The sequence below is a fragment of the Coregonus lavaretus genome (assembly GCF_964263955.1).
Source record: "Coregonus lavaretus genome assembly, chromosome: 33".
Lineage (NCBI taxonomy): Eukaryota > Metazoa > Chordata > Actinopteri > Salmoniformes > Salmonidae > Coregonus > Coregonus lavaretus.
Window position 1 is genome coordinate 16,445,517 of NC_140020.1, and position 27,836 is coordinate 16,473,352.

A 27,836-nucleotide genomic window follows, 5' to 3' on the forward strand; every position below is an offset into this window, starting at 1 on the left:
TGACTTTGTTGTCCTTAAGCCATTTTGCCACAACTTTGGAAGTATGCTTGGGGTCATTGTCCATTTAGAAGACCCATTTGCGACCAAGCTTTAACTTCCTGACTGATGTCTTGAGATGTTGCTTCAATATAGCCACATCATTTTCCTTCCTCATGATGCCATCTATTTTGTGAAGTGCACCAGTCCCTCCTGCAGCAAAGCACCCACACAGCATGATGCTGCCACCACCGTGCTTCACGGTTGGGATGGTGTTCTTCGGCTTGCAAGCAACCCCCTTTTTCCTCCAAACATAACGATGGTCATTATGGCCAAACAGTTCTATTTCTGTTTCATCAGACCAGAGGACATTTCTCCAAAAAGTACAATCTTTGTCCCCATGTGTAGTTGCAAACCGTAGTCTGGCTTTTCTATGGCGATTTTGGAGCTGTGGCTTCTTCCTTGATGAGCGGCCTTTCAGGTTATGTCGATATAGGACTAGTTTTACTGTGGATATGGATACTTTTGTACCTGTTTCCTCCAGCATCTTCACAAGGTCCTTTGCTGTTGTTCTGGGATTGATTTGCACTTTTCGCACCAAAGTACGTTCATCTCTAGGAGACAGAACGCGTCTCCTTCCTGAGCGGTATGACGGCTGCGTGGTCCCATGGTGTTTATACTTGCGTACTAGTGTTTGTACAGATGAACGTGGTACCTTCAGGCGTGTGGAAATTGCTCCCAAGGATGAACCAGACTTGTGGAGGTCTACAATTTTTTTTTCTGAGGTCTTGGCTGATTTCTTTTGATTTTTCCATGATGTCAAGCAAAGAGGCACTGAGTTTGAATGTAGGCCTTGAAATACATCCACAAGTACACCTCCAATTGACTCAAATTATGTCAATTGGCCTATCAGAAGCTTCTAAAGCTATGACATCATTTTCTGGAATTTTCCAAGTTGTTTAAAGGCAGTCAACTTAGTGTATGTAAACTTCTGACCCACTGGAATTGTGATACAGTGAATTATAAGTGAAATAATCTGTCTGTAAACAATTGTTGGGAAGATTACTTGTTTCATGCACAAAGTAAATGTCCTAACCGACTTGTCAAAACTATTGTTTGTTAACAAGAAATGTGTGGAGTGGTTGAAAAACGAGTTTTAATGACTCCGACCTAAGTGTATGTAAACTTCCGACTTCAACTGTATATCATACTACACTATGCATGGCACAATCCAAGTAAGTGTGGCATTGCATATCCCATGTTAATGACACCTACTACAAGCTCATGAAGCGAGTATGAGAGATGTTGGGTCTCTCTCTGAATAAATTGGATAGGCTTTGGGGCAAGATAGCAGAAACCCCACACACCAACACAGCTCTATAACACCACATCGGCTAACCACACTACGCAACATGTAAAGTGTTGGTCCCATGTTTCATGAGCTGAAATAAAAGCTCCTAGAAATGTTCCATACGCACAAAAAGCTTATTTCTCTCAAGTTTTGTGCACAAATTTGTTTACATCCCTGTTAGTGAGCATTTCTTCTTTGCCAAGATAATCCATCCACCTGACAGGTGTGGCATATCAAGAAGCTGATTAAACAGCATGATCATTACAAAGGTGCACCTTGTGCTGGGGACAATAAAAGGCCACTAACGTACCGTTTTGTCACACAACACAACGCCACAGATATTGAGGGAGCGTGCAATTGGCATGCTGACTGCAGGAATGTCCACCATAGCTGTTGCCAGAAGAATTCAATGTTCATTTTTCTACCATAAGCCGCCTCCGTCATTTTAGAGAATTTGGCAGTACGCCCAACTAGCCTCACAACCGCAGACCACGTGTATGGTGTCGTGTGTGCGAGCAGTTTGCTGATGTTAACATTGTTAAGAGAGTGCCCCATGGTGGCAGTGGGGTTATGGTATGGGCAGGCATAAGCTACGGACAAAGAACATAATTGCATTTTATCAATGGCAATTTGAATAAGATACCGTGGCGAGATCCTGAGGCCCATTGTCATGCCATTCATCCGCCGCCATCTCCTCATGTTTCAGCATGATAATGCACGGCCCCATGCTGCAAGGATCTGTACACAATTCCTGGAAGCTGAAAATATCCCAGTTCTTCCATGGCCTGCATACTCAACAGACATGTCACCCATTGAGCATGTTTGGGATGCTCTGGATCGACGTGTACGACAGCGTGTTCTAGTTCCCGCCAATATCCAGCAACTTCGCACAGCCATTGAAGAGGAGTGGGACAACATTCCACAGGCCACAATCAACAGCCTGATCAACTCTATGCGAAGGAGATGTGTCGCGCCGCATGAGGCAAATGGTGGTCACACCAGATACGGACTGGTTTTCTGATAAAACATTTTTTGGGGTATCGGTGACCAACAGATGCAAATCTGTATTCCCAGTCATGTGAAATCCATAGATTAGGGCCTAATGAATTTAATTAATTGACTGATTTCCTTATAGAAATTGTTGAATGTTGCGTTATAATGTATTTTTGTTCAGTATAAAACAAATAAACAGACGTGTTTTGGCGTACCTTAAATGTACTGATATCTATAATTGAAGGGCGTTACAGGTCACCAGTGTCATTTGTTTACCCGGGGCTATTGATGGCCGTACACAAATCTTCCCAATGTCAATGGCGATGTCTGTTGAATAATGGAGAAGGCATGACAGTGGATCTAACAACAGCTCTGCTCTGCTAGCCCAGGGGTTCTATCCCACACCGCCAGCCCAGTTAGAGAACTCCAAGGTTAAACATGGGCGGAGTACCAAACAGGATCCCTGTCGATATGTTATTGATACGGGACCGGGGTCACCATCCCACTACCCACGTTTTAGATGAGAGAAACTGTTAGAAGTCCTTTACCTCGTCACTGGGAATGGGCCATCAAAATGATTTGATGAGTTTGATCAATATTGGTCCTTTCAAGTGGATTTGAATGTCTGATTACATGACTAAATAACAAGTAAATATAGATCAATATTCATGTTTATTTGAGTTCTGATTGTTTGCTAAATCTGGAGACTTCTTTTTGACTCAGAAAAACACTCAAGCCTCTTGTCTGTTGTGTCCCTGTTCTTCTATTATTCATGGCATCACACAATTAGAAAGGGAACACTGTAACAGCGGACCTCAGTGTTGGTTACACTGGACGTTTCACTTACAACACTTCCAGGGAGTTGTAATGATCATCTGCTCTTTCTAGAGATGCATAACGCATATAGTACACTAATAACAACAGCTAAATATATCTGTAGTAGTCTATAGGCAATCATAAAAGTCAGGAAATGTAGTTGAAGGAGAAGGAAGGAATGAGGAAGCGTGATTTGAGAGTGTGTTGCAGCCCAGGTGTTTGAACTCTGTGGCAGCCGTGACAAATAGCTGTAGAGTGTAGATGCAGACGGAGGGAGCAAATTAATTTTTCAAATGACTCTCTGGGTGACTTCACTTCCTTAAAGAATTGCTAGAGCTCTACCAGCAAACATATTTGACTAAATCCCACATAGAGTAGAACATATACAGTTGAATTCGGAAGTTTACATACACTTAGGTTAGAGTCATTAAAACTCGTTTTTTAACCACTCCACAAATGTCTTGTTAACAAACTATAGTTTTGGCAAGTCAGTTAGGACATCTACTTTGAGCATGACAAGTAATTTTTCCAACAATTGTTTACAGAGATTATTTCACTTATAATTCACTGTATCACAATTCCAGTGGGTCAGAAGTTTACATACACTAAGTTGACTGTGCCTTTAAACAGCTTGGAAAATTCCAGAAAATGATGTCATGGCTTTAGAAGCTTCTGATAAGCTAATTTACATAATTTGAGTCAATTGGAGGTGTACCTGTGGATGTATTTCAAGGCCTACCTTCAAACTCAGTGCCTCTTTGCTTGACATCATGGGAAAATCAAAAGAAATCAGCCAAGATCTCAGAAAAAAATGTCTGGTTCATATAATATAATAATATAATATGCCATTTAGCAGACGCTTTTATCCAAAGCAACTTACAGTCATGCGTGCATACATTTTTGTGTATGGGTGGTCCCGGGGATCGAACCCACTACCTTGGCGTTACAAGCGCCGTGCTCTACCAGCTGAGCTACAGAGGACCACATCCTTGGGAGCGATTTCCAAACGCCTAAAAGGTACCACGTTCATCTGTACAAACAATAGTACGCAAGTGTAAACACCATGGGACCACGCAGCCGTCATACCGCTCAGGAAGGAGACGCGTTCTGTCTCCTAGAGATGAACGTACTTTGGAGCGAAAAGTGCAAATCAATCCCAGAACAACAGCAAAGGACCTTGTGAAGATGCTGGAGGAAACAGGTACAAAAGTATCTATATCCACTGTAAAACGAGTCCTATATCGACATAACCTGAAAGGCCACTCAGCAAGGAAGAAGCCACTGCTCCAAAACCACCTTTGTTCAGTTTCCTTGCCCTTGATGATTGTATATCAAAAGAAGTCAACTACTTCTTAAATCTTTGAATAATTCCCAGAGGTTGTAAATCTCTAGTTTAAATAATGAATTAACCAAAGACCCCTTTCTGCAATGGTCAGCCTTTATTCATGAGAGCGCTCTTCCCAAAATGGACGCACAATCTTTTTATACACACACGTCAGAGGAAAAATCCCACCCCGCTTTAGGCGGGCTGTATTTTTCCACTTTACACATCTTGTAAACTCACACCTGGGTTTAGGTCATGTGGTTATCCTCTGCTCTCCTGACCATCAGGTCACACATACACACACACACATACACACACACACATGCATGTTCTTATCATAGCCTACTCCTTGCTCGGGCAGGCTGCATTTTTTCTCTATTCCCATACATAGTTATCACTGTTCTCACAATATTCTGCAAGCCTCTCACTCCCCTTCCCTGTGTGGGGGTATCTGTTTTTGGAACCGGTCTTCTGTTATTGGTTTCAACGTTTTGCACTTCTGCTTGCCTAATTACAAGACACAAATACTCTGTTGCTGGGCAAATATGCATCTTATATAAACACATTTGATTAACTCTCTAAGCTCTAGTCTACTAATAGTCATACATTATTAGTTTAACTGAGGGTGTGACATTTTAGTAATATCTTACTCACACTTTTCTTTATCAATAATGCATGTATCGGAAGATGGGAGGAAGGCTGGGATGGAGGCAGCATCAAATCATTACTCTCGACACAGGTTGCCATTCCAGCTGGGTGAGAATGGTGCTCTGTGCTGCTGACTCCTGTATGGGGCTCCTGGTCAAATAGGCAGTGTTAAATTTACTGATCAATAACCTGGATGTCACACAAATCCCCTCTGAAGATGGCTGACGGCGGAAACCATCCCAGAAGCAATTACTGTACCTCTGCAGGAATCTTCAGACGATGCCTCGAAGGGCAGAGCCACTCTGAGAAAAACAAAACATTGAAGCCTTGCCAGGTCACTATCCCGGCCCTGCTCTCATAAATGTGGATCGCAGAGTCGTGACAACAATTTTTGTCCTCCCTTATTCTCAATAGAGCAGTTTGTTAATTGTCCAGAGACCAGGCTATATTTGTGAACAGAGAAACTTGGGCTAGGCTAAAAATAACACAATCACTCTGTCTGTAAGTGCTGTAAGCCAGGACATGTCTCTCAACTCAGCGGGGGCCATCATTACTGTGGACATGTCAGTCCTGTTAGACAGGTGGGTCTGGCCACGCCATTCATTAGCAGCCGAAGGCTAACAGATTGCTAATGAAAGATCCAAAATGGGCGAGAGGGCAGGGGAGCACTGAAGAAAGCAGTCAACTAGTGGACATGAGTAAGAAACATGCCACCCATGTTTAACTATTACAGCAAATACTGTAAAGGTTATAAGCTAGCATGTGGACAAAGGTTCCAATGCAATCAAATCCAGTAGATTTTCACAAAGGATGTCAAATAAACAGCATTGTACTTGCACAGAAAAAGTATGTTTGAGATGGTTCAAGCTCATTTGATCTATGTGTTACAGTGTAAACATTGTTTTGTGAAAAACCCTGTATCAACACATGTATTCTAACTGTGCAAGAAGCTGTGGAAGACACATTTTCTCCTCCTTTGTTTTTGTCATCCAATTGAGTTCGCAAAGTGGCAAACAGTTTTTTCTCTCCCACAGCCAACAGCAGGGAGCAGAGTAATACAGACAGTAGCTGCCACTCATTGACTTTTCTCTTTTGCTTCTTTCTCCCAACTCTTCACACTGGGCTTGTTTCTTTCTGTCCATTTCCTCCCCTGGAAGGAAAGGCAGTGTCTCTAATTAGCACATATGACGGGGCTTTCTCCAACTCTACAATCTCGTACAAATACAACCCCTGCTGAGCAAATCCATCAAATAATTAGTTCAAAGGGGGTTTGATTTTCCTACCTAGCATGACTGTGCTTCATAATACCGCAGCATGGGCCCAATTTGGTGCTGTGTAGCTGGGCCAAGGCCCCTCTCTTGGCCACATGCTGCCCGTGGGGCCCACAAAGAGGGACTTGAAAGGGTCTACAAAACCTCCTGGTGGAAATATCATTGTACGTCAACATAATGATTCTCACTATCCCAATAGCCCTCATGGTTAAATAAACCCGCAATTAGGTGGTATTTGTAGTCAACATCAGAACCCACATAGATAACATGATGTCCTCAATGCTCCAGTCTTCAGGCAAATTGTAGTGATGGAACGTTTTACATACTCACATGCTAGCAACCACACAACCAGATTTGCCCCTGGCAAATTATTTAAACGAAGAAAGAATATTAAATTTCATTGCTATACAATTCTGAATAATATTATTGGTCTGTGACCAAAATGGTTTGAAGATGACAGCTATTCGGTCAATAGAACCATAGGTTTACAAACCAGTATATCTTTGGTGGTTGTTGACTGTTATCATTTGACCTTTACCTGACCTCAGAAGCAGCAGCAGGAGCTCAGCTGTGTTCCCACATTAAATTACATCTTACACTGTTAATCCAGAGTATGTCAATAGAGAACAAATAATCAGTATCTTCTGACAACCATGAAAGATGTCAGACTCAATAACAGTACCAACATCAATAAAGCAATAATGGTGGTTGGATTTTCAAGATGTCAGAGAATTAAATGAAGTAGGACCTAATCTGACCTTTAGAGCTCAGGAGGAAATGTAGTTGGAAGACAAGTGAGAAAAAAGAAAGACTTGAACACCTTTGTTCACCTGTCTTCTGAGGACAAACAGGGAATGAAAGACCATGCCGTCTGAGAGACATGAATCTCAGCAGCATCGTGTCAGCTAACCATAGAAACACCAAATACAGCTCCCGGACCTGTGTGAGAGTCGGGCCTGTCGGAAGCCATTTCAGACTCCTCAGCAGTTGATGAGCTGATCACTTTACATGGGTCTTCACTGGATAGGCCCAACGATTTCTGCACATCATAAAGTTATTGATTTCCTTTCTTGTCCATCAGGAAGTCTTGTCAACAGAGCATGCCATAAATCTGAAATTGAATAATACATGAGTGGAGCCTGCAAGGTTTTGTAAATAAATACTTAAGTAATATCGGCCCCCTAAATCCCAGCTGTTAGGGTTGGTACTGTAGGGCTCTGTGTGTAAATGAGGGCTAGGGAGAACTAAGTGAAGAGAGACGGATGTTTGCGTCTCTTGCTCTGCAGAGGGCAGCACTCTAACCTCACAGAGCCTCTGCTGAAGCTTGACACAATCCCTCTCTTGTTATCTTAATTCAGCCGAAGACATTATCTCCAAGACACAAAACCAAATCTTTCTATTTTTATGAGATAGACGACCCTTAGACAGGGGCTGCTGCAGAACATGCACACCAGAAATAGTTCAGATATTTATACCAGAACTATCCGCCCTTGAATAAACACATTTTTCTCATTAGCTGGGTGTAATCTTGTTGTTTGAGTAAAATGACACTTGGATAGAGTTGGCTCTGCCTGTCTTGGTAATTGTTGATATTGTACCAGCCCCCTATTAGGCAACATATCTGAAAAGGTCAATTGCTGTGTCTGGTGCTTGTGATCTCTCTTTCAGTCTGTATGCCTATCCCTCCACTCCACAACACCACAATCCCATATTAACACTGGAGACCAATCAGGGAGAATGAAGACAAATTGAGACCAAAGTAACACTGGTGCTAGAGGAACAGTGTGCCTCAAGCATCCTCTAAGCTAGTCCTCTACACATTGAGGCAATACTATGTTCTACTTTTACCTCAGCCTCATGCAGCAAAACGCACTTGCCTATCATACTGTACTGATCAGATATCGACAGATCCATCTTATGATTTATGACACATCTTCTCATATCTCTAGTGCATTCTTCACAATCACATAGTAAACACCAATGCAACGACAAACAGCAAAGCTACTCGGACTGTGCAGGGGGTGGTTTGAATTAGGCTGCATTCCAATCTCAGAGCAGACTAATAAAGCAGCTAATTGGAGTGTGCCACTGACCAGTGCTTAACCCTGGACAGGCAGGCCCAGGTATGTAGCTGGCACTGCAGTGCCTAACACTCCTCTCCTCTGGCATCATCTGCACAGATTAATTACACTCCTGATTCATTATACATGAGGCCCTTCCAGACGGTCCGGGCTCGACCTCAGTGGTTGACATGGCAGAAGGCACGGCACTCATTAGGAATTTACAATGCAAAGGAACTACAATATTGATGAAGGGCAGAGAACACTGAAATCTGAATGAAGTTTAATCATCCAGGAAAACGAGAGAGAGAGAGAGAGAGAGAGAGAGAGAGAGAGAGAGGGCAACACATAACTACAAGGAAGAGAGGGAGAAACAGGGGGTATGCATCAGTATTGTGATATTCTTCATTAGCATAAATTTAATTGGTTGCTAGAAGACCACAGGAAGGTAAAAAAGTAGGAAGGAAGGTAGGTAAGCCCACTCCATGTGTGCTTGGCAGGAGTTGCTGGGGAGACAGTGTGTGTAGGAGAGGACTGCCATTAATTGTGTGCTGACTAAGGTTGAATGGAGGGAACCCGGTTACCGAGATTTACCGACCAAAATCACTCCCTTTTCCCGGGATAAATAGCTGTGAGAAACCAGTAAATTATAATAAATTATTTATATGAACAGCATAGCGTGAAAGGGAACTGTTAAATTATATGCAATGTCTAAATCTGGCTTCTCTACAGGCCTCTGCATGATGAATCATCAACGCTCAGGGTGGGGACAGACAGCCCATCTCAATATGGAGCGCTGTTCACAATGTATGTAGACCTACAGTGGCTTGCGAAAGTATTCACCCCGCTTGGCATTTTTCCTATTTTGTTGCCTTACAACCTGGAATTAAAATGGATTTTTGGGGGGTTTGTATCATTTGATTTACACAACATGCCTACCACTTTGAAGATGCAAAATATATTTTATTGTGAAACAAACAAGAAATAAGACAAAAAAACAGAAAACTTCAGCGTGCATAACTATTCACCCACCCAGTCAATACTTTGTAAATAATAATAATATGCCATTTAGCAGACGCTTTTTATCCAAAGCGACTTACAGTCATGCGTGCATACATTTTTGTGTATGGGTGGTCCCGGGGATCGAACCCACTACCTTGGCGTTACAAGCGCCGTGCTCTACCAGCTGAGCTACAGAGGACCACCTTTTGCAGGAATTACAGCTGCAAGTCTCTTGGGGTATGTCTCTATAAGCTTGGCACATCTAGCCACTGGGATTCTTGCATTCTTCAAGGCAAAACTGCTCCAGCTCCTTCATGTTGGATGGGTTCCGCTGGTGTACAGCAATCTTTAAGTCATACTACAGATTCTCAATTGAATTGAGGTCTGGGCTTTGACTAGGCCATTCCAAGACATTTAAATGTTTTCCCTTAAACCACTCGAGTGTTGCTTTAGCAGTATGCTTAGGGTCATTGTCCTGCTGGAAGGTGAACCTCCATCCCAGTCTCAAATCTCTGGAAGACTGAAACAGGTTTCCCTCAAGAATTTCCCTGTATTTAGCACCATCCATCATTCCTTCAATTCTGACCAGTTTCCCAGTCCCTGCCGATGAAAAACATCCCCACAGCATGATGCTGCCACCACCATGCTTCACTGTAGGGATGGTGTTCTCGGGGTGATGAGAGGTGTTGGGTTTGCGCCAGACATAGCGTTTTCCTTGATGGCCAAAAAGCTACATTTTAGTCTCATCTGACCAGAGTACCTTCTTCCATATGTTTGGGGAGTCTCCCACATTCCTTTTGGCGAACACCAAACGTGTTTGCTTATTTTTTTCTTTAAGCAATGGCTTTTTTCTGGCCACTCTTCCGTAAAGCCAACTCTGTGGAGTGTACGGCTTAAAGTGGTCCTATGGACAGATACTGTAATCTCCGCTGTGGAGCTTTGCAGCTCCTTCAGGGTTATCTTTGGTCTCTTTGTTGCCTCTCTGATTAATGTCCTCCTTGCCTGGTCCGTGAGTTTTGGTGGGCGGCCCTCTCTTGGCAGGTTTATTGTGGTGCCATATTCTTCCATTTTTAAATAATGGACTTCTGAAGGTAATTGGTTGCACCAGATCACGTTTAGGGGCTTCATAGCAAAGGGGGTGAATACGCACCACTTTTCCATTATTTATTTTTTTGAATTGTTTGAAACAAGTTATTTTTTTCATTCCACTTCAAAAATGTTGACTATTTTGTGTGTGTCCATTACATGAAATCCAAATAAAAATCCATTTAAATTACAGGTTGTAATGCAACAAAATAGGAAAAATGCAAGGGGGATGAATACTTTGCATGGCACTATCATCTCGTGGTAACTTTTTTTCTTGTGACAGGTAGGCCTACATTTGCTTCAGCATAACCTATGCTACAGTAACATAAAGACTGAATGGGTATCTAATTTACCCATCTCCATCTGGCTTTCGGGGGTCACCTTTTTTTATTGTAAAGATGACTTTTTTTAATCGCAGCTGCAATTTTAAGAACAGCCTATCACTCGGATATCACTGTTTTAAATCAGTGCATGTGCGAGCACTCTTGCAGACCCTCTCCATCAACTCCATTCAAATTGCATCCAAAATAGATAATCTTGTTGATACTGGTGGACACGCGTTTTCTCATGCGCGTTGTGACGTATGTGTGTCATCCACGTGACCGGTCACTGTTTATTTTGTGTTGTTTTGTTACGTCAAGCCTACCAGCGTTTTTCCCCTTGCTCCTGTCTTTCTCAAGTTCCTGTTTTCTAGTTTTCCCAGTTTTGACCATTCTGCCTGCCCTGACCCTGAGCCTGCCTGCCGTTCTGTACCTTGTCACACCACCCTGGATTATTGACCTCTGCCTGCCCTGACCCTGAGACTGCCTGCCGTTCTGTACCTTTTGGACTCTGATCTGGATTACTGACCTCTGCCTGCCCTTGACCTGTCTTTTGCCTGCCCCCTATTTTTGTAATAAACTTTTGTTACTTCGACACTGTCTGCATCTGGGTCTTCTCCTGAAACGTGATACTACCGGTCAAAAGTTTTATAACACCTACTCATTCAAGGGTTTTTCTTTATTTTTTATTATTTTCTACATTGTAGAATAAGAGTGAAGACATCAAAACTATGAAATAACACATATGGAATCATGTAGTAACCAAACAAGTGGTAAACATATCAAAATATATTTTATATTTGAGATTCTTCAAATAGCCACCCTTTGCCTTGATGACAGCTTTGCACACTCTTGGCATTCTCTCAACCAGCTTCACCTGGAATGCTTTTCCAACAGTCTTGAAGGAGTTCCCACATATGCTGAGCACTTGTTGGCTGCTTTTCCTTCACTCTGCGGTCTGACTCATCCCAAACCATCTCAATTTGGTTGAGGTCGGTTGATTGTGGAGGCCAGGTCATCTGATGCAGCACTCCATCACTCTCCTTCTTGGTAAAATAGCCCTTACACAGCCTGGAGGTGTGTTGGGTCATTGTCCTGTTGAAAAACAAATGATCGTCCCACTAAGCCCAAATCAGATGGGATGGCATATCACTGCTGAATTCTGTGGTAGACATGCTGGTTAAGTGTACCTTGAATTCTAAATAAATCACAGACTGTGTCACCAGAAAAGCACCCCCACACCATAACAACTCCTCCTCCATGCTTTACGGTGGGAACTACACATGCGGAGATCATCCGTTCACCCACACTGCGTCTCACAAAGACACGGCGGTTGGAACCAAAAATCTCAAATTTGGACTCCAGAACAAAGGACAAATTTCCACTGGTCTATTGGCCATTGCTCATGTTTCTTGGCCCAATCAAGTATCTGCTTCTTATTGGTGTCCTTTAGTAGTGGTTTCTTTGCAGCAATTCGACCATGAAGGCCTGATTCACAATCTCCTCTGAACAGTTGATGTTGAGTCTGTTACTTGAACTCTGTGAAGCATTCATTTGGGCTGCAATTTCAAAGACTGGTAACTCTAATGAACTTATCCTCTGCAGCAGAGGTAACTCTGGGTCTTCCATTCCTGTGGCAGTCCTCATGAGAGCCAGTTTCATCACAGCGTTTGATGGTTTTTGCGACTGCACTTGAAGAAACTTTAGAAGTTCTTGAAATGTTCCGTATTGACTGACCTTCATGTCTTTTAGTAATAATGGACTGTCGTTTCTCGTTGCTTATTTGAGCTGTTCTTGCCATAATATGGACTGGTATTTTACCAAATAGGGCTATCTTATGTATATCCCCAACCTTGTCACAACACAACTGATTGACTCAAACGCATTAAGAAGGATAGAAATTCCACAAATGAACTTTTAAGAAGGCACACCTGTTAATTGAAATGCATTCCAGGTGACTACCTCATGAAGCTGGTTGAGAGAATGCCAAGAGTGTGCAAAGCTGTCATCAAGGCAAAGGTTCGGCTATTTGAAGAATCTCAAATATAATTTGATTTGTTTAACACTTTTTTGGTTACTACATGATTCCATATGTGTTATTTCATAGTTTTGATGTCTTCACTATTATTCTACAAAAACCCTTGAATGAGTAGGTGTTCTAAAACTTTTGACCGGTAGTGTACGTGAGAATGCTATTCATTGACTACAGCTCAGCATTCAACACCATAGTGCCCTCAAAGCTCATGACTAAGCTAAAGACCCTGGGACTAAACACCTCCCTCTGCAACTGGATCCTGGACTTCCTGACGGGCCGCCCCCAGGTGGTAAGGGTAGATAACAACACATCTGCCACGCTGATCCTCAACATGGGGACCTCTCAGGGGTGCGTGCTCAGTCCCCTCCTGTACTCCCTGTTCACCCATGACTGCATGGCCAAGCACGACTCCAACACCATCATTAAGTTTGCTGACGACACAACAGTGGTAGGCCTGATTACCGACAACGATGAGACAGCCTATAGGGAGGAGGTCAGAGACCTGGCAGTGTGGGGCCAGGATAACAACCTCCCTCAACGTGATCAAAACAAAGGAGATTATCGTGGACTACAGGAAAAGGAGGGCCGAGCAATTCTCATCGACGGGGCTGTAGTGGAGCAGTTTGAGAGCTTCAAGTTCCTTGGTGTCCACATCACCAACAAACTATCAAGGTCCAAACACACCAAGACAGTCGTGAAGAGGGCACGACAATGCCTATTCCCCCTCAGGAGACTGAAAAGGTTTATAGAAGTGATACAGCTGCACCATCGAGAGCATCCTGACTGGTTGCATCACCGCTTGGTATGGCATCTTCTCGGACTCCGACCGCAAGGCACTACAGAGGGTAATGCGTACGGCCAAGTACATCACTGGGGCCAAGATTCCTGCCATCCAGGACCTCTATACCATGCGGTGTCAGAGGAAGGCCCTAAACATTGCCAAAGGCTCCAGCCACCCTAGTCATAGACTGATCTCTCTGCTACCGCACGGCAAGCAGTACCGGAACGCCAAGTCTAGGTCCAAAAGGCTTCTTAACAGCTTCTACTCCCAAGCCATAAGACTCCTGAACAGCTAATCAAATGGCTACCCGGACTTTTTGCATTTACCCCCTCTCCCCTCCACCCATTTTTACGCTGCTGCTACTCTGTTTATTATCTATGCATAGTCACTTTACCTCTACCTACATGTACATATTACCTCAATTACCTCGACTAACCTGTGCCCCCGCACATGGACTCTGTACCGTTACCCCCTGTATATAGCCTCGTTACTGTTATTTTATTGTTGCTCTTTCATTAGTTATTTTTCTCTTTTCTTCTTTTCTTTTCTTTTTTCTTTTTTTACTTCAGTTTATTTTAGTAAATACTTAACACTTATTTTTTTTATAACTGCATTGTTGATTAAGGGCTTGTAAGTAAGCATTTCATTGTAAGGTCTACACCTATTGTATTCGGCGCATGTGACAAATAACATTTGATTTGATTAATAGTTGATTGCAGAATTGTCTCTGGAATCCTTTACACATTCTGACCATGATGTATATTTTCATTGTTTTCAACAGTCTATAGTCTATATTTAACTTCCCTCATAGTTAACTAACATGCACAAAATATATGTATGAGAGCATGTTAGTAGCTGTCTTGATGAGGTCAGACATGGATTACATACTGTAGACTGTAAGTATATATCATGACATAATTGGGACATGATATTCTATTTCGCTGGTCTGGTCGCATGGATATAGCCAAAGTAATTGATGGCAGTAAGGTGCCAAATATACACTACCGTTAAAAAGTTTTGCCTCACAGGTCCTCAACTGGCAGCTTCATTAAATAGTTCCCGCAAAACACCAGTCTCAACGTCAACAGTGAAGAGGCGACTCCGGAATGCTGACCTTCTAGGCAGAGTTGCAAAGAAAAAGCCATATCTCAGACTGCCCATCTTAATCTTTTATTTTTATTGGCCAGTCTGAGATATGGCTTTTTCTTTGCAACTCTGCCTAGAAGGTCAGCATCCCGGAGTCGCCTCTTCACTGTTGACGTTGAGACTGGTGTTTTGCGGGTACTATTTAATGAAGCTGCCAGTTGAGGACCTGTGAGGCGCCTGTTTCTCAAACTAGACACTAATGTATTTGTCCTCTTGCTCAGTTGTGCACCGGGGCCTCCCACTCCTCTTTCTATTCTGGTTAGAGACAGTTTGCGCTGTTCTGTGAAGGGAGTAGTACACAGCGTTGTACGAGATCTTCAGTTTCTTGGCAATTACTCGCATGAAATAGCCTTCATTTCTCAGAACAAGAATAGACTGACGAGTTTCAGAAGAAAGTTATTTGTTTCTGGCCATTTTGATTCTGTAATCGAATCCACAATTGCTGATGCTCCAGATACTCAACTAGTCTCAAGAAGGCCAGTTTTATTGCTTCTTTAATCAGCACAACAGTTTTCAGCTGTGCTAACATAATTGCAAAATGGTTCTAATGATCAATTAGTGTCACGGTTTCGGCCGAGACTGCTCCTCCTCCTGGTTCGGGCAGGCTTCGGCGGTCGTCGTCCCCGGAGTACTAGCTGCCACCGATCGATGTTTCATGTTCGTTTGGTTTTGTCTGGATGTTGTACACCTGTGTCTTGTTAGTCCTCGTTAGTGTCCTATTTAGTTCTCGTTGTGTGTGCTTGTCGTTGTGTGTGATTGCGCTTCTGTTTCGTGTTTGGAGCTACATTTTCCCTCCAGTGTTTTGGAGAGGGTTGTTTGCACATGTTTGTGCGTCATTTGTTTTGTCGCCTGTGTGCGTCGTGTATTTTGCCTTCGGGCTTATTGTGCTTCTGTTGTATATATATATAATATATATTGCACTAAAGCCTTTGGACTGAGCCTCTGCGTCCTGCGCTTGATTCCTACACCACACCCACCTTCAGCACGCCTTGACAATTAGCCTTTTAAAATGATAAACTTTGATTAGCAAACACAACGTGCCATTGGAACACAGGACTGATGGTTGCTGATAATGGGCTTCTGTACGCCTATGTTGATATTCCATAAAAAATCTGCCGTTTCGGGGGGGCGGAGCTAGCATGTTGGAGTGAACGGCTGTGTGTGAGAGGCTCCCGCAACTTTTTTGCGAAATAATCTAACCTAACTTACTTTATTGCACTTGTTACAACAAACTTTTCTGCTCGGGTGTAGGTGCTACATATGCTGATCGTGATGGTTTGGTGCGCTTTCTTACCTTTTTAGTGAGTTACATGTTATGCAGGCCACCATAGGAACTACAAATGAGAGGAGGGCGGGACTTACATTCACTTCCTGGAATGTCAAGGGTTTAAACGAACCAATTAAGAGAGGCAGGGTCCTAGCCCACTTGAAAGCATACTGATATTATATTTTTGCAAGAAACCCATCTGAAAAACAAATCTCATAACAGACTTAAATGTAAGTGGGTGGGGCAAGTGTATCACTAACTTCTCTGCCAAAACGAGAGGCACAGCGATTCTGGTACGGAAAGGAATTCCCTTTCTACATAAAACCACTATTGTGGATAAAGAGGGTCGTTATGTGATCGTAATAGGAGAGATCCATTCTACTTCTGTAACTCTACTAAATATCTATGGGCCAAACATTGATAACCCCTCTTTTTTCAAAAGAGTCCTTGCCCTGATTCCAGATATCTCCCATACTAATCTGGTCATTGGAGGGGACCTTAACTGTGTACTAGACCAATATTTGGATAGATCCTCTACCCGGCGAACCCCTACCTCCTATTCAAGCGAATTCTTGAATACCTACATAAAAAATTCGAACTTATTTGATATATGGAGGATCTCTAATCCTACGGGTAGGGAATACTCCTTTTACTCTCATGTTCACAATGTATATACTCGAATTGACTACTTTTTGGTTGATGCTAAACTACTCCCCTATACCTGTAATGTGAGATATCATGATATTATAATCTCTGACCACAGTCCACTCACCTTCTCCCTGAGATTGGGTGACATCGTACCAAACGAGAGGGTCTGGAGGTTGAATCCTCAGCTCCTCACAGAACCAACATTCTGTGAACATCTTAAAGACCAAATTAAATTTTTCTTTGATACCAACGACAACACAGAGACTTCCCCAGCATTATTGTGGGAAACGCTGAAGGCTTATTTGAGAGGCTGTATCATCTCCTTTCAGACTGCCAGGAGTAGGCAAAACTGAAAAAAATTGGTAGAACTGGAGGGACAAATTCACTTACTGGATAGGGAGAATGCTAGACATCCATCTATGGAGAAACATAAACAAATTATGTCTTTAAAATTTAAATACAATCAGATCCTCTCGGCTAAAATTGCTAAATCTTTTCTCTATGCCAAGCAAAAATATTTTGAGTTTGGTGACAAACCACACAAATTACTCGCCGGACAACTTCGAAAAAATGTGAGTGACCGAATGATTCACAAAGTTAAATCTGCATCTGGGGAATTACTCTCCTCCCCCAAAGACATCAATGACAGATTCCGTCAGTTTTATGAGACTCTATATACATCTAAAGCGGATCCTAACCCCTTAATTATGCACAACTTTTTGGAGGACTGTAATCTTCCTGCCCTGAACCAGGAAGACTCTAACTTCCTGAATAAGGAAATATCTCTTGAAGAAATTAGAGAAACAATTAAATCTCTAAAGAGTGGCAAGACCCGGGGCCCAGATGGATACCCTGGTGAATTCTATAAAACATTCAGCAACATGCTCTCTCCCTACCTGCACAAAATGTTGGTTCGGGCCAATGAGGATGGAGCTCTCCCATCTACTTTGGATGAGGCGTTTATTACAGTTATACATAAGAAGGGTAAAGATCCGGAAGAGGTAGGGTCATACAGACCAATATCCCTCCTTAATACAGACCAAAAGATTTTAGCAAAAACTCTGGCTAACAGGCTTAGCACTTTAATTGGCAAATTGGTCCATTCGGACCAGACCGACTTTATCCCTAACAGAAACTCATTCTTCAATCTCAGGCGCCTCTTCAACATTATGTATTCTCAGAGGTTACCTAACGTGGACCTTGCCGTTATATATCTTGACGCCGAAAAGGCCTATGACCAAGTTGAGTGGCCCTATCTATTCAAGGTCCTACAGAAATTGTATATTGGAGATGGGTTCATAAATTGGATCCAGCTTTTATATAGGAACCCCTGTGCGAGAATACTCACTAACCAATCACTGTCGCCCCGATTTAACCTTCACAGAGGGACAAGGCAGGGTTGTGCGCTGTCGCCTATGCTCTTCGCCCTAATTATTGAACCTCTCGCTCAAGCGATCAGATCTCATTCAGCAATACACGGCTATAATACTAAAGATACTCTAAATAAGATTTCCCTATACGCAGATGATATTCTCCTCTATGTAACAGAACCCCAAGCTAGTATTCCAGCTATTCTTGAGGTGATTAATTTGTTTGGTACCTTCTCGGGATACAGAATAAATTGGAACAAGAGTGAATTAATGCCCATACGGTTGCAAAACACCTCCTGGCTAGAACATCTTCCAGTTAAGTTACCTTCAGAAAAATGTATCTACCTTGGAATTGTAGTTACCAAACAATACTCCTTACTATTTAAAGAGAATTTCCCTTCTCTGATGCAAAATCTCAAGGCAAACATACAATTTTGGAGAACTCTCCCAATTTCTCTGCTCTGAAGAATTAATGTCATTAAAATGGTCCTTCTCCCACAACTGCTCTACCTATACCAGAACATCCCAGTATTCATACCTAAATCCTTTCATAAACAACTGGACTCTATTATCAATCATTTCATCTGGGATTATAAAACACACAGGATAGGTAAAAAACACCTATGTAAATCCAAGATGGAAGGAGGATTGTCTCTCCCAAATTTTATATTTTACTATTGGGCCGCTAACCTCCGCGCTGTTACGTTTTTGCTGGATGACGCTACCCCGCCATCCAGCTGGCTTAGCATGGAGCGGGAGGAGTGTCACCCCTTCTCTATTGGTGCTGTGATTCTGTCACCTGTCAATCTGGAGATGTCACTTTACCGTAACAATCCTATTATACATAGCACAGTCCGAATCTGGAAGCAAATTAAAGTCCACTTTGAGCCAATATCATATCATCATGACCAATATCATTCATGCTCCCTGTTGCCAGGAATCCCTCCTTTGCCCCCTCTAACCTTGATAACACCTTTGAGCGATGGGGAGAGTTGGGGATAAGTACCATAGGGGATTTATATATAGGAGGGACCTTTGCTTCCTTTGAATCGCTGAGGGAAACTTATAGTAACTTTTTCAGATACCTACAAATTAGAGACTATGTTAGAAAACACCTCCCAACATTTGGGAATGCTAAACCTTCCATGTTTGACAGATGCATAAAAATATGCCCCACCTCAGACAAACTGATATCTCGTCTATATGACGCTTTTCAATCTGTTAGCGCACCCTCTACTGATGCCATTAAGGCAAAATGGGAGGAAGAACTAGGGACGGATATTTCGGTGGCAGACTGGGAGGATAGCTTGGAGTATATCCACACCTGCTCCATTAACTCCAGACATCGTCTCATACAATTTAAGGTACTACACAGATTACACTATTCCAAAACTAAACTGCATAGGATATTTCCTGATACATCCCCTATGTGTGATAAATGTCAGGCTGAGCAGGGTACACTACTCCACTGCTTTGCCATATGCTCTAGTCTGTATGGTTATTGGTGTGGAATCTTTGGGGTCCTCTCTGAAGTTCTGGAGACTTCAATAGACCCAGACCCGCTTCTGATAATCCTGGGAGTGTCCGATTCCCTAAACGGATTAACCAACTCCCAAAAACAACTAATCTCTTACAGTCTCATTTCTGCAAAAAAATTGATCTTGTTGTTTTGGAAAAGGAGGGAAGCGCCCTCTACCAAATTATGGCTCAGCGAATTGGCAAACACTGTACACTTAGAAAGAATTAGATATATTCTGAACAATAAATTATCAAAATTTGATCAAATCTGGCAGCCTTTCTTGGACCAGTCGGCGCTGTGAATTTGTACTTTTTAACGCACTCTCAATTGTCATATTGTAACCTACCTTTGGGCAGCGTGTGCTGTCCCCGACATTCGAGCATGCGGGAGGGGAATAGGGTGGAATAAGGGGGGGGGGGGGATAAAGGGGGGTATAAGTGGGGGGGTTACATCTACCCTTTTTCTTTCTACCTGTCCCTGTTCTGTATGTCGTGTTTTGTAATATTTGTTTTGTGTCCAGAACTCTGGGTCTTGATGTTCATGTCTGTTCTCTTATGTTTAGATAAGAACTGTACACATGTCTTTCATACCTATACACCATTCTTGTGTGTGTTCAATAAAAAATATTTGAACAGAAAATCAGCCGTTTCCAGCTACAATAGCCATTTACAATATTAACAATGTCTACACTGTATTTCTGATCAACTTGATGTTATTTTAATGGACAAAATAATTGATTTTCTTTTCGAAAACAAGGACATTTCTAAGTGACCCCAAACTTTTGAACGGTAGTGTATATATGTTATTTCTTTATCTCCGCGTTGTCTCCCTCTTTGTTACGGGCTACGAGCCGGTTTGTAACATACAGTAGATTGATATTTGGCCCTATATATAGATGTCCTAGACTACCTCTTTCAGGTTGTAAATTAAATGCAGTCTTAGCCTTATATTTAGCTTATTAATGATGGGTTATGCATAATAACCTTCTAACTTATAGTCTCTGTCTCCTGTCTTCCGCTGGCCTCTCCTTAAAAACATATATGTTTTTAGCATTTCTTATACCAATAGACTATTCGAAGAGGGACGCAAGCTCTTTTTTGATGAAAGGTAAATACAGCAGCAAATAGAACTCACGGGTAGTTTGGAAGAAGAGCGAACGCACAATGGTGGTAGTCTATAGCAGTTATTTATTCAGACCCATAACCATTCAATCTTCGTGAAGAGAAGTGAAAACCTTCTGTATCTAATTATAGTCCTATATTATTCAAGGATGTCATTTGAATGAAGATGAGGACAACAAAACCTATTTCATTTAACTGTTGAAAGCGAGGAAGGAATGAAGCAACAATAGAGAAAGAGGTAGGCTAAAAACATTAGGGGAAATTTTATGAAAGGTATGAGTCAGTCAAATTCACTAGCCTAGACACCAGAATCGCATGTTATCTCCCCGCATTATCATGGTTTGAATGATGTTCGTAATTCCAGACCATATAATACAGTATCATACAATACAGTACAGTAATACATTTCACGCTCAAAAATATTAGCCTACTGGAGCTAGTTTCATTTATTTACCCAAGAGAGCATATAGATAGCTTTTATGTTTTTCTGTGGTGCGTAATGTGCAGTAGCCTATATCATACAGTGAGGGAAAAAAGTATTTGATCCCCTGCTGATTTTGTACATTTGCCCACTGACAAAGAAATTATCAGTCTATAATTGTAATGGTAGGTTTATTTGAACAGTGAGAGACAGAATAACAACAAAAAAATCCAGAAAAACGCATGTCAAAAATGTTATAAATTGATTTGCATTTTAATGAGGGAAATAAGTATTTGACCCCCTCTCAATCAGAAAGATTTCTGGCTCCCAGGTGTCTTTTATACAGGTAACGAGCTGAGATTAGGAGCACACTCTTAAAGGGAGTGCTCCTAATCTCAGCTTGTTACCTGTATGAAAGACACCTGTCCACAGAAGCAATCAATCAATCAGATTACAAACTCTCCACCATGGCCAAGACCAAAGAGCTCTCCAAGGATGTCAGGGACAAGATTGTAGACCTACACAAGGCTGGAATGGGCTATAAGACCATCGGCAAGCAGCTTGGTGAGAAGGTGACAACAGTTGGTGCGATTATTCGCAAATGGAAGAAACACAAAATAACTGTCAATCTCCCTCGGCCTGGGGCTCCATGCAAGATCTCACCTCGTGGAGTTGCAATGATCATGAGAACGGTGAGCAATCAGCCCAGAACTACACAGGAGGATCTTGTCAATGATCTCAAGGCAGCTGGGACCATAGTCACCAAGAAAACAATTGGTAACACACTACGCCGTGAAGGACTGAAATCCTGCAGCGCCCGCAAGGTCCCCCTGCTCAAGAAAGCACATATACAGGGCCGTCTGAAGTTTGCCAATGAACATCTGAATGATTCATAGGAGAACTGGGTGAAAGTGTTGTGGTCAGATGAGACCAAAATCGAGCTCTTTGGCATCAACTCAACTCGCCGTGTTTGGAGGAGGAGGAATGCTGCCTATGACCCCAAGAACACCATCCCCACCGTCAAACATGGAGGTGGAAACATTATGCTTTGGGGGTGTTGTTCTGCTAAGGGACAGGACAACTTCACCGCATCAAAGGGATGATGGACGGGGCCATGTACCGTCAAATCTTGGGTGAGAACCTCCTTCCCTCAGCCAGGGCATTGAAAATGGGTCGTGGATGGGTATTCCAGCATGACAATGACCCAAAACACACGGCCAAGGCAACAAAGGAGTGGCTCCAGAAGAAGCACATTATGGTCCTGGAGTGGCCTAGCCAGTCGCCAGACCTTAATCCCATAGCAAATCTGTGGAGGGAGCTGAAGGTTTGAGTTGCCAAACGTCAGCCTCGAAACCTTAATGACTTGGAGAAGATCTGCAAAGAGGAGTGGGACAAAATCCCTCCTGAGATGTGTGCAAACCTGGTGGCCAACTACAAGAAACGTCTGACCTCTGTGATTGCCAACAAGGGTTTTGCCACCAAGTACTAAGTCATGTTTTGCAGAGGGGTCAAATACTTATTTCCCTCATTAAAATGCAAATCAATTTATAACATTTTTGACATGTGTTTTTCTGGATTTTTTTGTTGTTATTCTGTCTCTCACTGTTCAAATAAACCTACCATTAAAATTATAGACTGATAATTTCTTTGTCAGTGGGCAAACGTACAAAATCAGTAGGGGATCAAATACTTTTTTCCCTCACTGTATATGTATTGGATAAAGGCACATTAAAGCCTTTTTTTGGGCTTGGCCTCATTAAATGTCTAATGTAGGGCTCATAACATCAGGGTTGAATTTTCCATCAATGCTCTAATCAAATACAGACATAGGCCTATTTGTAGGCTTTATAATGCTTTTGAATGGGTTACCTGGGAGAAAAGTGATTTATTCTCAGGATGGAACATTCCTAAAATACTGGGAGAATATTAAACCCTAGTGCTGACCAATGCTTGGAAATGAAGTGTTGAGGTCAGTGCTGTCAGAACAACTGAGAACATTAAGTGTTATAACAATTATAACTTCATCAAGTTCAGCTGCAACTTTTGTTATAAATATACTCTATATATGGATGCATCTACTGAATACATTTTGGGCAACACTTATAGTAGAGTATATACACACAAAATCATACACCCAACCTACCACACACACACTTTCAAACCCCAATCCCTAAACACACATGGTCACCAGCACAGTAGAGCAAGGTGAATAGACCTTATCAGAGTTATGCAATCCATCTTGTTGGGGATTAGCCTGCTCTTACCTACAGCAGGCAGGCAGCTTGCACTCTGGCTTCCCAAATAACAGCAGAGGCTCCTGATCCCTCCAGTCCAAAATGAATTGGCTCCCTGCTCGGGGACTTAGTGCCAGATTGCTTTCTACCTCTACTCATGCGTCTGTCAGGAAATCAAAAAACAAGCCTATCTCGATCCAACTGCCCCCCAGTGAGAGACTCCCTGTTCATGGGCTGATTGTATCTTAACTCTCATCTGTGTAATAGAAACCTTTATGGACTCTGACTTTGATACAATCAGAGGTTATGTCTATATTGTTGTCAATAGACATCATAGCTGAATGGTATTGATATCAATCCTTGATTTCCTGACACACTTATGCTTTGTCACAGGACATCCAGCGGGATGCTATAAACATAACAGTAGCGCCACAGAAGCCACCGCTCCACACACACACATGCAAACACACACACACACACACACACACACAGAGCTATACACACACACACAGCTATACACACACACACGCAAACACACACACAGCTATACACACACACACACACGCACGCAAACACACACACACACACACACACACAGCTATATACACACACACACACACACACACACACACACACACATACATACACAGCTATACACACACACACACAGCTATACACGCAAACACACACACAGCTACACACACACACACACACACACACACACACACACAGCTATACACACACACATTCACACAAACAGTTTGGCTTCAGCGGTACGGCTGACGTGTCACAAAATCACACATGCTGCACCACACGTGCGCCAAAATTAAAGCTGATTTTCAGATGATGGCGATGTTATTGCAGCCCATCTTAACACAACAGTCTACCTCATTACCTACCTAGAACAGCCTGCTACACCAGGCATCAATATTGTTCCTGTTGGACTAAACTGTAAGGAGGTGCTGCCGCCACCAATTAGCCACTGATTTGATTACTCATACATCATTCCAGCAGTTTAGCAGCCCAGAGCCAGGGAAGGAGGCTGGCTAAACGCAAACGTGACCGGAGTAAAATAACACACATTTGTCTCATTTCAAAGGTGGCTGCTGAGGTGCTCTCCACAGTGGGTGGTCTCGACAGTGGGTGGTCTACTGCCATCTAGTTTAAAACCCAACAAAAGAAAGAGAATAAAAAGAGAGTAAATAATGGTAGACAGGCCATGTGGTGAGATCAATCTATTCTGTGCGACCAAGAAATAGAGGGAGGAGAAAAGGAAAGAAGAGAGTGGGGGAGAGAAAGAGAGTGGGAGAAAGAGTGGGGGAGAGAAAGAGAGTGGGAAAAAGATTTGTTTTACCAAGCCCTTAAAGAAACTGTTACAAATACATCCCAAGAGGAATCAAAGATGGCCGAGCCATGGATGTACTAGGAAATTCAAACCATTCACTAGGAGCTAGCGTCGGTCTCCTGCAGCCATACGAGAACCAGGTGACCGGCTGGATGCGTTCCAACTCTATAATAATAATAATAATTCCTTACAGACACAGTTTATAAGATTTCGATTGAATTATGATAGGCCACACTGGGAAAAAGTGGAACAAGAGTAGTATAAGGGGAGGATAAGTTACTCAGAGATAATACATGATTCATCTCAACCATTATATTTCCATCTCAAACAAGCACACAAATCCCACTTTACTACTTAATCCATACCTTCACTTTTTTTGAGACGGTCTACATCTGTTTCTGTCCTACCAAAAATAATATGCCTCACTAATACAGAACAGGCTGGATTTGTCCTTGATCTCCATTTCTGAATCCTGCTTTTGAGAGACACTCAAATGTTAAGCAAGCCATATATCATAACCAAGGTTCTCCTGAGCATGGGCATATGCATGGAGAACCACTCCTGTGTGTAGCCATGCTTATGTGAGGGCAAAGTTCATCCTTTGTCCTTTAGTTTTAGCACGTTCATCTTCACACATGTTCATCTTCACACGTTCTCACTCATCGTCAAAATGTCAGAGAACACTTTGATCCGACAGGATAATGGAGATAATTCTATTCTAATTCTATTCTAATAAATTATTCACAGGTTCCTCTTGTAATGGTATCTGTATGAAGTCCTCTCAGGGATACAGCGGCTGGGATAAGTGGAGGCCTGAGTTCCTTCGTCTGTGCTCTGTGGAGTGTACTGGAGTCCTGCTTCATAAGAAACAACATTTTACTTTTAACTCCAGCCACCCCATACCCTTCACTGTGACTGGCCCTGTCATAGCGGCCTACCTCCCCAGAGAAACCAGCCAGCACTGAACATGCAGGAAACATGGGCAATTCATGAGCAATCAATGTCAAACTCCCCTTTTATGAACGCGATTAGTCTTGACAATAATGCTTTTAAAAGGATTGTAAGAGACTTGATCACTACTCCTGTGCTGTGCTGTATGTGGCTCTCTCTCCTCAGGTTTTTGGCATTGGCTCCGAACAGGATATGATAGCTGGTGGTAAAAGCATCACATGAATCCTTTAGGTGGAGGAGGAATATTTCTTCACATTGTCACCAAGGAGATGCATGTTTAGCCCTGGAAACAAACGCTGGTTGAGTGAAATGGATCTCAAATAGGCCTGCCGGATTTTGCCCAGGATAGAAAAAAGGTGTTTGCGTCTGAGCCATAATGCATCAGGTTCTGATGAGAGCACAACTTTCCATTACAAGCCAGTGTCATCTTGTATTGATCAGCTAGCGCAGCCCAGCCCAGGATTAGTCATACCAAAACACTGGGCACTATTATGATGGGAACCTGGGAACCTAGAGTGTTTCCAAGAGAAACAAAAAGCAAACAGAGGAAAGGCAAATCAAATGGCTGCAGACTGGGCCTCTAGGCCCGGGACCCGATGCCGGCTACAGCTCCAAGAGTGATACGTGAGGTCACAGAAGGGAGCAGGAGACATCAGGAGGACAAACATCAAAAACTCTCAAGAGTAAAAAATGAAGAGTTGTTCCGCTGACCCAATCTGCCTGGAGAGAGGACATATGAATAAAAAAAGTATTCCCTCGTTATGTCGAGATCACAACTTATTTATCTCATTATCAGAACCTAAAAGTTGTTTTGTCGAGATCACAAGATAAACTCTATAAAAAGGAGTGGACGTATTGACGACAGAAGACCTTTGATTAGAGCACATCTGTTGTAAGTAGCCATGTGCTTAGTGTATAGGCCTGGTCCTTCTTATCAAAGCTCCAGCAATAAAAGGCAAACAACGGCAAACCGAGGAATTACAAATTCCAAACAAATTGCACGTTCCAGTATGTGTCTAGTCAGTGAGATGATTTTTATAACTGGATAAATGGCAAAGCTGTCCTTCAGCGCCACAACATTTTGCCCTCCATTTGTGGATGAAATGACAAATAGACTGTAGCCTTCATGAAATGTTGGAGAATTTAGAAACCTCGACGTGATTCACTTCATCTGTTAAGCTTTTTTTTTTGGTACTACTTGTTAATTCTTGTTTGTGACTGTTTTTGCTGCTATTGACAGGCCAACCTCCCTGTTAAAACTATTAAAGAGATTAAAATAAACTTTTATTGGTAGTCTGGTAAACTTTCATTGTTAGTCTGCAACCACAGACCTCAATGGTAACTTTTCTTGCACTGAACATTCCACATTCAATCCATTTAAAATAGTAGTGTAACCACACTTTTTAAAATGGGATTGTATTGGAGCCAAAACTGGAAGCCATCTATAACTGACAGACATAATGCAATTTCTGCCTGGGTTAATCCCTAATCAGAATAAAAAGGGATGCGCTGATCCACCGTGGACTCGCCGCCTCAGCCATACTGGCAATCTAACATCAATACGTCCACTCCTATTTATAGAGTTTCTCGTGATCTCGACAGAACAACTTATGTTATGTCGTGATCACAATAAAATTATTTAGTGATCAACAGAACGAGGGAATTATTTCTTATTAATATGTCCTCTCTGGACTTCCGTACGGAAGTGCCTAAGGAGCAAAGGCAAGTGTATGCACGTGGCCCCCTTCCCTACGTGGCATACTGGAGAATTGAGCCACTTCATCACAGAGACAGTCTTATCAGAATGAGTCAGATGGACTTGTGGCAAGATAAGCACCTCATTTACAATGATGCAGAGGCCTTCCACTGACAAGACCCAGGAAGAGCGGGAGAGAGGGGAGAGTGAGAGAGAGAGAGTGGGGCAGAGAGTGGAGAGGGAGAGAGAGAGCGGGGCAGAGAAGGGAGAGGGAGAGAGAGAGAGAGAGGGGAGAGGGAGACAGAGAGAGTGGGGCAGAGAGGGGAGAGGGAGAGAGAGAGAGCGGGCAGAGAGGGGAAAGGGAGAGAGGGAGCAGGGCAGAGAGGGGAGAGAGAGCGGGGCAGAGAGGGGAGAGGGAGTGAGAGAGTGGGGCAGAGGGGAGAGGGAGAGAGTGA

General features: G+C 42.6%; 1 protein-coding gene across 1 annotated transcript in view; it reads right to left on the minus strand.

The window, feature by feature from the left end:
• LOC311108161 (exostosin-1-like) overlaps positions 1 to 19,988 on the minus strand; it is a gene marked incomplete at its 5' end in the record, with an annotated part of 171,903 nt that extends 151,915 nt beyond the window's left edge. The window contains one exon of the mRNA XM_084150784.1: positions 19,960 to 19,988. Coding sequence (XP_084006910.1) covers positions 19,960 to 19,988 — 29 coding nt within the window. The remainder of the gene's footprint in view (positions 1 to 19,959) is intronic.
• Between the last annotated feature and the right edge of the window lie 7,848 nt (positions 19,989 to 27,836).